The sequence below is a fragment of the Tiliqua scincoides genome, chromosome 6 (assembly GCF_035046505.1).
Source record: "Tiliqua scincoides isolate rTilSci1 chromosome 6, rTilSci1.hap2, whole genome shotgun sequence".
Taxonomy (NCBI): Eukaryota; Metazoa; Chordata; class Lepidosauria; order Squamata; family Scincidae; genus Tiliqua; species Tiliqua scincoides.
The window spans coordinates 55,710,197-55,725,679 of NC_089826.1; the positions used below are offsets into that span (position 1 = coordinate 55,710,197).

At 42.5% G+C, this 15,483-nt stretch overlaps 1 protein-coding gene across 2 annotated transcripts in view; it reads right to left on the bottom strand.

The window, feature by feature from the left end:
* Window positions 1–14,829, bottom strand: part of ASB5 (ankyrin repeat and SOCS box containing 5) — a 31,131-nt gene extending 16,302 nt beyond the window's left edge. The window contains exons 1-2 of one of the 2 annotated variants that reach the window (XM_066631653.1): window positions 14,727–14,829; window positions 11,608–11,901 (exon numbers count right to left, since the gene is read on the bottom strand). In XM_066631653.1, coding sequence (XP_066487750.1) covers window positions 11,608–11,803 — 196 coding nt within the window. In that variant the 5' untranslated portion in view covers window positions 11,804–11,901; window positions 14,727–14,829. Of the gene's footprint in view, window positions 1–11,607; window positions 11,916–14,726 lie in introns of those variants that run through there. The other variant, XM_066631654.1, reaches the window with a different exon arrangement.
* Between the last annotated feature and the right edge of the window lie 654 nt (window positions 14,830–15,483).

A 15,483-nucleotide genomic window follows, 5' to 3' on the forward strand; every position in this document is an offset into this window, starting at 1 on the left:
ATCGGGAACATTGGGAGAGGCAGTGGCGGACCTAGAGAGGGCAAGAGGGGCAAATGTCCTGGGTGCTGCCCCTTTGGGGTGCCACTGCCAGCCTCGTCCCCCCACCGCCCATTTTTCTTTTTCTTTTTTTTTTAAAATGAAAGAAGCTGGCACCTCTGCCGGCTTCTTTCGCTTTTAAAAAAAACTATTCTCCCAAAGGAGGAGGAGATGGCCCAAGTTTGCTGCTTGAGAGGCAGCAAGCTGCTGCCTCTCAAGCAGTGATTTAGTACTAGACTGGGCCGCCCCCCCCTTTATAAGAGGAGAGGATTTCAGAGGAGACTCATGTCACTTCCCCGACTGCGATAGAGCCATTTGTGCTAAGCAGTGCAAAAGGCTTCATCGGAGCGCTTTGGGGTCGCTGGAAGCAGCACCCAGGAGGTGAGTGCTGCCTGCCTCCTGGAAGCTGTGCTCACCTCTGTGCTGGATGCCACTTCTAGCAGCCCCAAAACGCTAGGAGAGGGGCAGGAGGGAGCAGGACCTGCAGAGCTCAGCTCCGCTGAATCCAGAGCCCTGTGTTGGGCCTCGCAGCCTAACACAAGGCTTCTTGATTCTGTGCTGGCTAAAGAGTTGCTGCAGAATCAAGTAGCCCCATTGTGGGGCTACTTCCTTTACTCAGGGAGAAGTAAGGAGCTTCTCCCGAGGAGCCATTGGCAACTACCCAGCATACACAGGATACTGTGGCAGCCATTTTTTACACCATGGCAGCCCCGCGTGCCGGGCGACTCAAGACTGGGCTGTTAGTGTCTTAGTTGATGCTCCCTAAAAAGAGTTAAAAAAAAAAGAACACCCAGAAGATTTTATGTTCTTTTTTTCTGGGCGGAATGTAGGAAAGGAAGAAGAGCATTTGTTAAAGTTCATTAGGGCTGCTTCATTATAAGATGTGGATGGGGGTTTTTTTTGTAAATAGAGAAACAAAAATATTATTAGTTGTAGGTAAATAAATAAAATATTATTTCTTTCTAGATCTCCTTTTTTAAAAGTTTGATAAACCTAGGTGGGTCCTGATAAGAGTGCCATTTAAAAAAAGTGTGTCCTGATGCGAAAAAGTTTGAGAACCACTGACCTATAGGAATATTTGAATGAGGGAATGCTTAATAGGATGTTTGACTTGAGTTTTCTGTATAGCTGCATGGAGAATTGCACCACTATTTTTGATTAGTTTGTACCACCCTTACCCTCTGTAGCTGTGGCCAACAAGAATTGGCTCCCATCCAAACTGGTCAGTCTCTCTCTTGGCTAAACTGTTTTTGCTTATTAAAATATAGAGATGGGAGATACAGGGCGCAATCCTAACCAACTTTCCAGCATTGGCATAGCAGTGCCAGTGCGTCATGTGCTACATCCTGCGGTTTGGGGGCAGTCATGGAGGCCTCCTCAAGGTAAGACAATGTTTGTTCCCATACCTCGGAGTTGCATTGCCCTTATGTCAGTGCTGGAAACTTGGTTAGGATTGCGGCCACAGTTTCTTTATGTGCCAGGGAAAAAGAAAACTTAGTGACTAGATTGCCCAGGAGGTGATCATGGGCCAAGTTCCTCCTTTTTCATGCCTTCCCTTTTCTTCTCAAGGGAGCATGAGTTATGTATGTATTTTGTATGACTCTATATATTTATGTATGTTGTATGTATTTATTAAAAGATATACCTTGCTTTTCCTATGCCAAAGCAAATGCTCAATGGTAGGTCTTCAGGGTGGGTGGCAAGAAATCTATTTTTCTGTAAATAAGAATTTGAGAGCTTGCACATTTTAGACGAACACATTTCCTGTGTGTTCTGTCCCAGATCCTCCCAGACACTGTCCATTGTCCCTGCCAGGTTCTGCCCCAGGGATCCTTCCAAATGCAGGAATTTTGTCTTTCAGGAGTTGGCAACCCTAGTTTACCCTTGACCCAGGCACTGTCATACTGGGGGGTGGGGTCAGTGGGTGCACATGCTCCCAGATGGCATGGCTGAGGGGCGCTGCCCACCATCCACTGCCCCCCAGCCATGCTGCTCAGGGTGCCCGGTGCTCCAATTGCATCCAGAGGTGTTTTGAGGGTCTCTCCTGCTCTTAGAAGGTCTTTCAGAAGGCTGTAGAAAGGTACTTTTTTAAAATGGAAGTACATATCTAAGGCCTTCTGGAGGCCGTAGAAGGCCTTCTCAGGGCTAGAGAGGCTGCACATGACCACTTCAGCCCTCAGAAGCCCTCCAGGCCCGTGTGTTGGGGACAGCATTTATAGGCACAATCCCAGAGTGACAGAAGCCCCAGAACCACCACTGAACTCAGGATTCTGTACCAGAGTTGGGTTGCTAGGGTCTCCAGAGCAAAGCCCTGCCCTCTGTGTGCACCTGATGGCGCACTGCCAAAAGTACACCAGGGTTCAGATTGGGGGTGTGGGCTCTCAGTTAGTGCCCCACCTGACTGATGCCAATCGTGTCAGTACTGAGCACACAGGGTGAATGAAAGTCTATGAAAGTCTATGAAAACACTCAGTGTGTCATGGCAAGGGAGGAAGCAGCCATGTGTGACTATTACTCGAAGGGCACAATCCTAACCAGGTCTACTCAGAAGTAAGTCCTATTTTGTTCAATGGGGCTTACTCTCAGGAAAGTGTGGTTAGGATTGCAGCCTAAGGGCACAATCCTAACCAATTTTCCAGCACTGAAGTAAAGGGCAATGCAACTCCAAGGTAAAGGAACAAACACTGCCTTACCTTGAGGAGGCTTCTGTGACTGTCCCCTAACTGCAAATGCAGCATATGCCCCACTGGCACAGCTATGCCAGTGCTGGAAAGTTGGTTAGGATTTCGTCCTAAGGAAAGCACACTTTAAGCCGCTGATGGCAACATGGGGATGTAACAGCTTCATCCTTAGGCTGGGAGACATTGAAAACCAGGAAGGTCCATGTTGAAAAGGAGGGATAGTGATCCTATTTCTAGGAGAATTTATGACAGCTACAAAAAACAAAGCTCTGTATCTCAACTGATTTGGTATGCCCTTAAGACTGTGTAAGGCTCTTGTAAATCTCATTGCTCAGTTGCTGATTATATGGCCAGAGAAAAACAAAATGTTAAATGCTGTTGTTTTACGTGCTGTGCTGAGTAGTTACTCTCTGTCACATTCTTTTCGTGACCAACAAGATCTCTGTTGCACCTAGAAAGCAAGGATACATGCATATAGTTTTTATAAATAGAACTATGATCTATCAGGAATGTGAGCTGAGAAGACAACTTGTACTATTTTCTCTCTCCCCACACCTGTTGTGGGACAACATTATCAGTTGCAATTGTTTAAACAGGGTAATAGGAAAACATTACTTATCATTCGTAATTGTGAATGTAGTCAGCTTCTCCGGATAACCAATCTAGAAATATGAGCTACTACATAATTTCCAGAATTCAAGGGGTGGATCTTTGGATATAACTATCTGGATAAGGATGGAGGGAAATGATACAAAGCAGTTGGCTCTGGGAAGTTAGTCAGTAGGTTATGTTGAAGATGATTCACGACTACTGTAGTTTGGATTAGTTAGAGCAGTGGTTCTCAAACTTTGAGGGAACTTTACTCTCTGTTAGTTCTTATGGGGCGGGGCTAGGGCAGCGACACAATCCCCACGATCGTGTTGCTAAGGGGGCAAGGGGGGGTTCTTTGCACTTACTTTCAGAAGGCAGGGCTGCAGCAAGCTACAGGAGGTGCGGGGAGCCCTGCGGAGCCCTGCAGAGCGCTCCCCAAGGCTTGGAACATTTTCTAAAAGCAGGCACAAAGCACCTCCTGCAGAACGGAGCATTACACAACCCACCAGTTTGGGAACCAGTGAGTTAGAGAACACGTAAGGACAAAACACATGCCAGGCATGTCCCACATTTGTATTGATGCAGCACAGCTTAGAAAATGTCATACTTGTGAAGAATCATCAGCTACTATGTTAATAATAATAATAACAGTATTTATATACTGCTTTTCAACAAAAAGTTCCCAAAGCGATTAAACTATGTTAAAGCAACTTTCAGTGCAGTGAAATAGAGAGGCCTGTCTACTTAAAAGTCCCATTAAGTTCAGTGAGACTTGGTTAAGTTCAGCTCAGTTAAGCACACTCCCAGATAAGTGCACAAAGCATTGTAGCCTTTGTCTCTTCTCTGAACAGGAACATATTGAGATGAGGAACAAAGTTTTCCTAATTTAAAGCTATGGTAGTTGTTCTCCAGTTAATTTTTAAGTAATGTACTCCTATATTAAAACACCTGCTGTGTATTGACTATGCACCAACATTATCGAATTTTAAAAGATATATGGCAGATCTACTTGTAAAATCAACACTAGAACTCAAATAGCATGTTTATGCCACATCCTAATTATTTCATATAATCCAAATCCTGGTAGCCTTTGTGTGTCCAGTCACACTATTTATACAAGAAGTCTGTTTTCTAACTCTATTGACAAAGAAAACTTTTGTCATATCATGCTGATCAAAGCAGTATATAATTATAAATATCTGTGCTATCAAACATGGGCTCCTTTTCACAATATTTATATTTTTACCCCACTCTTCAGCCGACAGTGCCCCTAGAATTGCTATTTTTATTCATTTTCTGTAAGCCAATCATTAAAATAATGAAAGCTGGGGTGTGGGGAGTGGATTTCTCCAAAGAACATTGTGATCACAATTTTAGTCTAACCTCTTGCACACTTTGAAATTCATAGCACTTCATCTCACAGCAGCCCCTACCATTAAGACTGCCAGCATTTTTCAAGAAGGGCTTCTGTGCCTTAAATACAATTTAAAGTGCTGGTCTTAACATTTAAAGCCCTTAATAGCTTAGGGCGAAGGTATCTTAAGGACCACGTTCTTCCATATGCAGTGCCCCCTGAGGTTCCCCTTGAAAGACCCCTTCTACAGCTGTGCAGAGCCATGACAGGTTGTGACGCTGCCTCTGGCTATTTTGCGATGATATCATAATGTCATTACTGAACTTTCAGGGTTCCAAGCTCCACAATGCATGAAGCTTGACTGGGAGGTGCTTGGCTTCACTTCCACACACCTTCACAGGAACACTGCTGGTGGGAGGGCTATTATGGATGCCATGCCATCAATCTCTGAGGCTTGATTGGTGGCGCCAAAAGGAAGTCCTCCTTCATAGTGGTATCACAAATATGATACAGTTGGCTCTTGGAATTCATGGGGGATCTGTACCCAGACCCCCTGCAGATACCAATATCCATGCATAAAGGAATCTGCAGGGAGGGCCTCAGGGACATCCCACACGCGACTGGAAATGCCTTCTGGCCATCTGGGAGGTGTTCTGAGCTGCGGGGAGGCCTCAGAAAGCCTCCAGAAGGCTTTTCACCAAAAACCGGAAGTGCCTTCTGGAGGCCTCCTGAGGCTCAGGGAGCCAGAGTACAGCCTCCTCATGCTTCAGAACACCTACTGGACACAACCAGAAGACCATTCTTGTCATATCTGGGAGGTTCTCAAGGCCTTCCAAATGTGGGGTTGGCAACCACTTTGAGGCAAATCCACAGGTGCTGAACTGGATAAAGAGGGCCAATTGTACTCTGTCTCTATTGAAATTAGAATGGAACCATCACTGTTAGCTTTCCAGTAGGGCCTTTTGTTTTGTTTTGTATTGTGTTTGCTCCTTGAGTATTAACATTTCATTTGCTTGTTAGTTTGGAACAAGCATTCCAATTGGTCATTTTTGAGTTTAGAAAATCCACTTCTTCTTACATAAGGCAGTTGTGTTTTCAATTTCTGGTTATTTGGTTATAACATTTGACAGAACACATATAATTCAACCTGGTTTTTTCATTACATTCTGCATTAAATTACACATCAAATAATATACAACATGACAGTATTATGAGTAAAAACCAAAGTTTCAAAAATTTGGGCCACTAGTAGTATCATCCCTCTTGAGGGTGTCACCTAGTGCAGCCTGCCCCCTCCACACCCTGCTAGCTATGCTACTAGCTACCTTTAAGCAGGTGTTAAAGGCATAGGAGATCTGTCAGGAAAAAGTTGCTAGCTCTACTTACAGTAGAATAATATGATTTAAGACTTTTCTTAAAATACTAGGTAAGAGAGACACTGACTGGCCTATCTCATAAGAGTGTGGTTAGCACTGAGGGGAGAAATGTATCTGCTGCCCTGACCTCCTTGGAGGAAGAGTTAGATTAAAATGCAAATGTATATAAAAAGTAATAGTACATAAATGATTTGTCCAGGGATATCACAATCCATTGCCATGCAGTCATCTGAACTTGGATATCTGAGCTGAGGTTTGCACACAGAACTGAGAATATTGATGGTAGTTACTTTTAACTCTGCTTTAATGTTAAAAATGAAACTAGATTTTTAGCATCTGATCCTCCCCCCAAAAGTCCTTAAACATGGTGCTTTGTACTGGCTGCATATTTGCAAACTTGTTCAAGCTGACAGTACAAAAGGTTTTATACTAAAAATTAATGGGAGTATAAGTATAGTATGTGGAGCAGCTTTTCATTTTTCCAATCTCACTGAAGCCACTTGCAGGGAATTTGTGAAAAATTCTTTGGAGTAACTAAAATACTCCTTAGCCCTCTATTATTCCCGTTCTTCAAAAATGTAGCCTGCGTATTGAACAATGCTTACACTGATGAGCATTGTGGTGATGATATTATGTATATTGAAAGACACCAAGAATATGTTGTTTCAACTGGCTTGTGTATGTTACCTATGTGAAAGAGTGACATGTGGTTGCAATAGTGGCCATAGTCTGCAGACCTTTATGCCAGATATAACCACTGAGATATAAGAAAGAAAAAAACCACATAGCTTTCACAGGGTGGAAGGGTATTGCTGTGGGGAGGGAGGGAGGGAGTTGAAGTGGTGCTCTCCAGGCTAGTGTCTACTACCTTTATCTTTTAGCATAGGAGTACCTGCATTTAAGTGATAGAATTACAGAGGGGGCACATATCCATGGATCCCATATCTGCAGTTTCACTTGTCTGTAGATGCGAGGCACCCTGTGCCCTCTCCAGAAGCAAGGGGAGCTGAAGCCCTCAGTGGCTTCCCCGGCCCTCATAACTCCTTTTAAAGGCATAAAAATGTTACTTCTAGTTTTACTGGAAAAACTAGAAGTTGTATTTTTCTGGCATAAACAGTCATTTTGAGGCCTGCAGAGGCCACAGGTGGACGTGCACAACCGCTGCCGGGGTCAGAAGAGCCTCTGGAGGACAGGGGAGCACAGCGTCCCTCACCTCATGAGTTCCAAAGGCAATGGGGCCTCCCTGGTATACACGGTTTCGCGTGTCCAGGGCATGCCTATACACACAGTGGAGACGCCAAAGTTCTCTAAATGCAGCAGATATGGTGGGAGGAAAGGATGCAGTGGTGTTGCTAGGGAGTGCTGGGATGCAGACCACACCAGGTGATGCACTCAGGGTGAGGTGACACCACTACTAGCCAAAACTGTGAAATCTTGGTATTTTTTGCATAATACCATCATGTTATATATCATTCAATGTGGAATTTCATGCAGAATGCAATGAAACGAACTGCATCAACATCTTTGTATTCTATCAAATATTATGGACAAATAACAGAAAAGAAACACAAATCTTCAAAATAACAATTGACTTATGTAACAAAAAGTGGATTTTTAAAATTTAAAACTGACCAATGAGACAGATTGTTCCAAGAGCCAATGGGGGGGTTTATTATGTAACAGCAAGGAACCAGTGAGGTGTTGATGTAAGTCAACTCTCATTTTCATATATCAGATCTAATACTAGAATTCTTATTCAGTTATGTAAGTGTCATCAAGCTGGCCACTGGTTTTTTTGTTGGTTAGTGATTTGTTGGGTGACCTGTACGGTTACATATTAAAATAAATGAATAAATAATGGGGTTACGTCAACCCTAGTGATGCCATTGTATTTAGGTTGTGCACATTATATTGTAATTTATTCTGTATGGTCTGGTACAGGAGGAGATCCATCATGGGGGTGACATAATGAGCTCTCGCATCAGGTGACACAAACACTAATGAGGCCTCTGAGAAGATGTACTGTATCATACATTACCAAAATTGCCCATGATATTTAATCTACCATTTTCTTGGTTATAGGAGGTTTACATGAGACTGCTAGGAACCAAAGGGGTGCCTGAAGGAAAGGAGCTCTCCAACAAATCAGTGATGGCTGCACACCTATTGGGTACAAAACAGGCCCAAAGACAAGGGTGCATCATGCTATTCAGGATGCATTTTGCATTACGGGGAAGAGAGAAATCTTCAAAATAACCAGTGAGTCAAACCGGGAAGAAAATTCCTTTTTTTATAATGCAACTGAGAATGTATCTAACCTCTGTCTATGAAGTTCCAATGGAAGAAAATGTTCTTAGTGCTTTCGCTCCCATTCATTCCACCTAACCTTTTGTTGCTAGTCATTTCGAGATTCCCTTCTGGCATAACAATAGAGGGGTTTTGAATAGAGGGGTTTTAAAATGATTCCCTTGAAGGTATAGGATGAAAAATGTTACATTTTATCTGGGAGAAAGTATTTTAAATAAATGAATGAAACAAATTTATCAGAATTAGCTATATACAATAACTTGTCCTCAGCCACTCTCACAAGCTGGTAGTAGAAGGCCTTTTTGCCCAGGAAAGAAAAAAAAAATCTGCTTGGATGATCAATAAAAGCAAAAAGTGGTTTCTAAAACTTTTAAGTAATTCTCACACAATACGTTTTACATATGCTTCCTGTCGCCCTGCATCCGGGCCCCTGCCTAACCTCAGGAGAAGGCTACAGGACAGGGGAACCAGGCAACAGGAGAGGGGAGAAGCCAGAAGGGTGGGAAGAAGGGCAAGGGCAACAGGAGAAGAAGGGAGGCCTTTAAGCCTAGGGAAGGGTAGCTCCCAGGGAACTGCCCTCTTTACCTCCCCTGAGAGGAAGGGAAGGGGCTGGGGGAAGGGCAGCTGGCCCTACAAAAGCTGGGAGGCCAGTGATGCTGGGGCTGGCCAGAAGCTGGGAGGCTGTGCAGGACCCAGGCAGAAAAAGCCCAGCCAGGGAAGAGGACCAAGGTGCTGTAACCGCCTCTCCCTGAGCCAGTCTGAGGCCTTCCTAGGACTCCCTTAAAAGGTCAATCAGGCTGAGCTGAGGCCCTGCCCCAAGAGCCTCACACCTCCACAAGATTCATAACAAAATGAATAAACTCCCTCAAAGGCAAACATTGTTTGGAATCGGCCCTAAAGGGAAAATGAAGTACAACAGTGTTTTTCACAAACAGTGGGTTGTGTGACCCACCAGTGGGTGAGACTTGAGTGTTGGTGGATCATGAAACTGACAAGTGGATAGCGGACAAGGAAAATGTATTGAACCCTATGGAAAGTGAAACTGAGCTGCATGGCGCATTTACTGATGAGTAGGTGAATACTGCCTCAGTCCACTTTGAAGGGCAGGCCAAGAAGAACACAAAGCCACCAGAATGGTTTGATGAACACAGGCCCCAAAGAACACTCAAGAAGGAAGTCCTTTGCCAAGCGGACAACAAAAATGTATTGAGCCCTATGGAAAAAGAAACTGAGCCACCAGTGACTTTTAGTCGTGAGTAGGCAAATGTGCCTTGGCTCCTATTGAAGGCCAGGCAAAGCAGAGTGCATGGCCACCAGAATGGTCCTGATCAGATGAACGTGGAACTCAATAAATGCTCCAGAAGGTGGTTCCCTCACCTTAGTAAAAAGGAAAGTGGAGGCTTGAACAGCTGGTAAGGTGAAATATTTTTTTTAAGTCTCATAAAGCTAGGTGAGTCTCAATAGAGTACCACTATAAAAAGTAGGTCCTGGTGCTACAATGTTTGGAAACCAGTGAAATATGATATGGAAACACCCAGTGAATTGATACCCACATGTATTCAACAAATGAGAGTTTGTTTTGCTCAAAATATATCCTGTGGAAACTATTTCAGAATCTCATGTCTTTCATGTTAGAAATTCCTTCCAGTTGGCAGCTCAGACCTGTAAGGGCATTTTAATACACGTATTTAAATAGAAGTTTAAATTAGTATAACTAAAAATGTACTTTCATTAGCATTTTTACATTCCATTTTGTGGCTTCCCAAATTATGAACAATTCACACATGGCACAACAATAAAAGAGAAACTTAAAGCGCTTATCGGTGTCACAGGTGGAGACAATCAAAGATTGAAATTCTACTTGTACTACTTACTAGGAAATGTCACATCAAAATAAATTGTTTTTACTTCTAAACATGCTTTGATTCATGATAGCTAAAATGATGTAGTGATAGGATTCTCATCTAAGGTGGTGAAAAGGCCTGGATTCATATCATGTTCAAACTCTGCTGGATGGGGGAATAAGAGTGACTGTGGAAGAAGGGTCACAAATGAGTCACAGAGTTCATGCTTTTCATGCAGACTGTTCCAGGTTCAATCTCTGACATCTTCAGGTAGTCTGGGAAAGACCTCTGTATTAAATCCTGGAGAACCTCTGCCAGTCAGTGTAGTCATTACTGAGCTAGATGGATCCCTGATCTGTCTTGGTAGAAGAACATCCTATGGGAAAAGTAGCTCTTCAATTTTCCCCACTTGTTATTAACAGTTCAGTTATGAAAGGGGGGGAGCTGTTGCACTGTTGTACTGATGACTGTGGTAATTCCAAGGGGTGCTGAACAGTTAATTCTGGCCCTGTCACCACCAAACAAGAATCTTTCCAGGATACAGGCAATCCTTGGCACCAGCAAAACTAATGGCTGCTGCTATTAGTTATTTGATTTTTCTCTGTAAACCGCTTTGTGAACTTTTTGTTGAAAAGTGGTATATAAACACTGTTAATATGCCATGGGCAGAGCCGAATGCTGAGATTGAGTCACCATGAAAGCTCAGGTAGCTATACATGCTGAAATGGGCTTCCTTTGCATAAAAACCTCCTAAATTGTCAATTCCTCTCTTCAATGGGTAAATAACTCAAAACTGACAAATAACATGCAATGCTATATTTCCATTGCTTATTCCACGCTAATCCTATAGTCTTCCATTGAGCGTTACTTCACTGCTTCAGCACTAAAGCCTAGGAATATTCAGAGACAGATATAGACAGTATGTCTTTAACTTGCAGTATTTTGGTTTTACACACGCACACAGATCTCCCTTCCCAGTATTTATATTGTATTGTAACAGTATTCTCTTTTATACATGCAATTAATTTTGGGAGAGCAAGAGGAAATCAGATTTCACAATTTTAATGTAACACACTATGCCAGCTTTACTCATATTAAACAGTCTGCTTAAGCAATTTGTGGGATAGCCCACAAAGAAGGAAGGAACTGTTTTTATTCAATAACAGTAAATATTTTTCCCACCAGTGAAGGTGGCAAACTGGCTAATACATGTTAATTAGCATGAAGAATAAGAAAAGTCACAGAAAATTTGTGTAAGGCTGCAATACCTTACACAGTTACTTGGGAGTAAGTCTCATTGAAATAAATGGATCTTACTTCTGAGTAGACATGTATAGGCTAATGCTGTAAAATAAGTTTTGAAGTTTGCAGATCCAATAACAAGGAAATTACACAAATGACAGTAAACAGAAACATACCTTGTCCTTGGGAAATTCCATAAAACTCCTCAGCTATTCTTGCTGCCTCTTTACGATTTCCTTTCACGATGTAGAAATGGCTGAGTATAGCCAGGCTAATTTTCACAAAAAGTTTAAAACAGAAAAGTGAAAGTATTGTAAAGTAGACATTTGATAATTGTTGGGCAAATGGGCGATTTTCCTCCATGACAGTCATTGCTGCACAAGAGGCTTTGTCAGTGTTTAGATACAGCTCTGAACTATGTTGATAAGATCATATGGCTCCAGCCAGACACTCCTAGGGAACAGCTGGTCCTGAGGAAAGAAAATATCAGCTGGTCATGATGCTTGCTGCTCAAAATATGAGCATTATTTATACTGTACATAGCACTGAGTTCACTTGAGCTCCTGCTAGTCTGATGGTATTCATGTGGAGAAGAATACATACAAACACAGTTTCAAACACTTTGAATATTAACACTCTGTACTAAAAGAACTGTTTCATTCCACAGCTCGTATATCTGTTGTGAGTAATCTTTTTAATTTTGCACCTAGTTAAACAAAGATTATCAAATGTATTATGTACAGCTTTATTTTTATTTGCTTATAACCCTAAGGCTGCAATCCTATATGCACTTTACTGGGTATAATCCCCATTGAACACAATGCAGTAGGCTTGCAACTGGGCTGTAACTGGGCTGTAATTGTTGTAGCAATCTGCTATAATTCTGAAAGAGAAGACATTTCTGTTCAAATTCATTTTTCTCATTTTAATTCTGTTCCATCTCATGTTTAATGTTATAAAATTTTCTAATGCATATATTCTAAAAGGATAGAAGGTAGTGTTTTGGGAATAATTCTTGCTTTATTTTAGGAATAAATGTTGCTTTATTTTAATAAATACATTTAGTTAGTGGCAAGTTATACAATGGTCCAGTTGCAGAGCCATCACACAGGGTTATCAAAAAGGCTATCTTCTAATTTATGTTGCCTTATTGGTTATCTTTCTTTAACCAATCAAATCATCAAGCCAAAAATATTATTATAGTTGATTATTAGAGTTGATGTTGATGACTCATTGGGACTACCTGTTGTTTTTAGAGCTGACTATATAATGAAGTTGAATTTCCACTCACAATTATTTAATAAAGAACAATTTTCCTTGACTAAGCAAAAGTACAAATAATTTTATCAGATCTAATTTTTAGAAAACTATCAAGTGATTCATGTGGGCTTCAATGCATACAATCGGATCTCTTCCACACAGTCACTTTTATCAGAGTGAGCCAGTCTGGATGTGACAAAGAATGTTCACAGATCAGCTGTGTTAATTGAAGGGGAAAGTCATGCCAGGCAAAGGAGCTCAGTGAGTTAATTGGACCTGCTTGAACGTATCAATGATTGGGTGACTTAGTGGCATGACTCGATGATATTAGGTATGTCTATGTCCTGTTAAATCAGTTGTGGTAGTGCTTTGCTTTGTGCAAAAATATCACAGAGTTTCTTGTGTGAGCAGAAAGCACTTAAGCCTATGCAAGGAAAAGTCTCTTGATTTCTACCTTTAGCTGTAGCCTCTGTTCCAAATTGCACATAAGGGTAACTCAGAAGTAGATTTTCAACAGGTGCAAAGGCTGCACTTTGAAATGGAAGCGTGGAAAAATTCCTTTGCACAAGCAGAAATCCACCACTGATTTTAATGAAACAGAGACCAATTTATTTCTAGAATTCAGCAATTTTCAACCAGTGTGCCACAAATGGGTCACAGGTGAGCTGCAGGAGTTTGCAGTTAGATCATTTATTAGTAGGGTCAGTGAGGGTATGAACCCCCCCTCCCCACCAACAGCATGGTGTGCTTTGTCAAAAAACTGATGGTGTGCCTTGACAATTTTAGCACTTTGTCAATGTGCTATGAGATGAAAAGGTTAACAATTGCTGTTCTAGATTGTGCTCATTGAGCTGCACTACAGTAGCCCCAGTATGTCCAGGGGGCCTCTTTCATTCCCTTTTATGAGCAGGATGTAGTCAAACCAGTTGACAGTTAGAGCACAATCCTCTGCATGTCTACTCAGAAGGAAGTCCCACTGAGTTCAATGGAAACTGCTCTCAAGTAAGGCCCAAATCCTAACCAACTTTACAGCACCAGCATAGCTGTGCCAACAGGGTATGTGCTGTATCTTGAAGCTGGGTGGCACACATGGACGCCTCCTCAAAGTAAGGCAATGTTTGTTTCCTTACCTCAGAGCTGCATTGCCCTTATGTCAGTGCTGGAAAACGGGTTGGGATTGCACCCTCAGAGTGTATAGGATTTTGTTTTGGGGCACAATCCTATGTATGACTACTCTGAAGTATGTCCTATTGTGTTTTCTCCCAGGAAAACACAATAGGGCTTTCTCCCAGGAAAGTGTGGACAGGATTGCAGCCTCAGATACATTTCCAGTGACACAATGGTTCTTCAGACTCAGCCAGTGTATATAGTCTGGCTGAAAGCAAAAAGGTAAGTTTTTAAAAAACATTCATGGTTAAAAGCACCAGATTTTGAACATCTTGTTCATTTGTTTATTTCAAAAGTGATCTGTATGCAAGAAAAATTGACAGCCCCCCACCAAACATTCTTTTATATCTGCTGTTTCAAAGAATGGCAATTCATATTATTTAATACACATATATTTAATACACATACAAAAAATGTTTTCTTTTTAAATAATTGGGCTTTGTTCATATCTAGGCCAGCAATGAAGTAGCCAATGAAGGCAGCTTTTCCAACCCTAAGAAAGAAACTTTCTGAAATAAGGCACCACAAGTCTGTGAATGAGCACATCTGTCTGCTTTGCTAGCACAGGCAGAAGTAGGAGCATTGGAAAACTGAGATGGAACGGTAAAGAATATGCTGCGTTTGAGTAACCTACAACATTTCACATGGGAGAGTTCTCCATATCTCATCCCTCAGGGAACTGCATAGATGAAAGCCACTTAAAAGCTGAGGTGTGTGTGTGGAAAGTTAATGCCTTTGTGATATCGTCAGCCAGTGCATTAGTCCTTTGCTTCTCTCACAGCTGTTGACATAATTCCATCCCGAAGCACTAGCTGACAAGCATTCCACTGCTACCAGATAAAAAGGTCTAGCAACCAAATGTGCTTACCTTCATGTAGTGAAGGAAGAGACATTTGAGAAGTGTTGTGTGAGGTGCAAGGTCACAGGGGAATAAACCAAGGCTAGAATGCTACCCTTCTGAGCTTTCCAGTCACACTTCACACACCTATCCTGCTTTGGGCACTTCTCCCTGTTAAGCATAAAAAAGTCACCACTTTAAGATATCTCTTGATCCATTTAGCAGATATAACAGGGGCTACAATCCTATATACACTTTCCTGGGAGTAAGCCCCATTGAACAAAATATGAAGAATAAATAAAAGTCATAGTTTTTTTTGGTGTGCAGGAGGGAGGGGTGGGGGCTGCACGCGGTCCACGATTATTCCAATTGTTGCCTTGGCGGTCTGCAGACTCCAAAGGTTGGCAACCCCTGCAGAGGAGCTCAGGGACACTTCTGCCACATTGGTGCACGCAGGACACTTTCTGCTCTAGTGTGAGCTTGAATACGATGGTGCCGATTCTCTGCAATGCTTCTCTGTATTGAAAAGGTGTCAGATAGACTAAAGAGCGTGTCTGGCTTTCCTCAGTGCTGATGCTGCACAAACAGGTAAGCCTGGCTCTGCCTTGGGAAGCCCAGGGGACCTGGCTCCAGAGGCTCTCCCGGCTGCTGCCACCCTCCCCCACTCCTTCTCCTCCATCCCGCCCACCCCCTCCCCCTTGGGAAGGGCCCAAGAGAGACTTGGTACCCCCTAGTGACATTCCTCTCAGAGGCCCTGAACTGGGTAAGGCTGCCATCCTGGCCACAC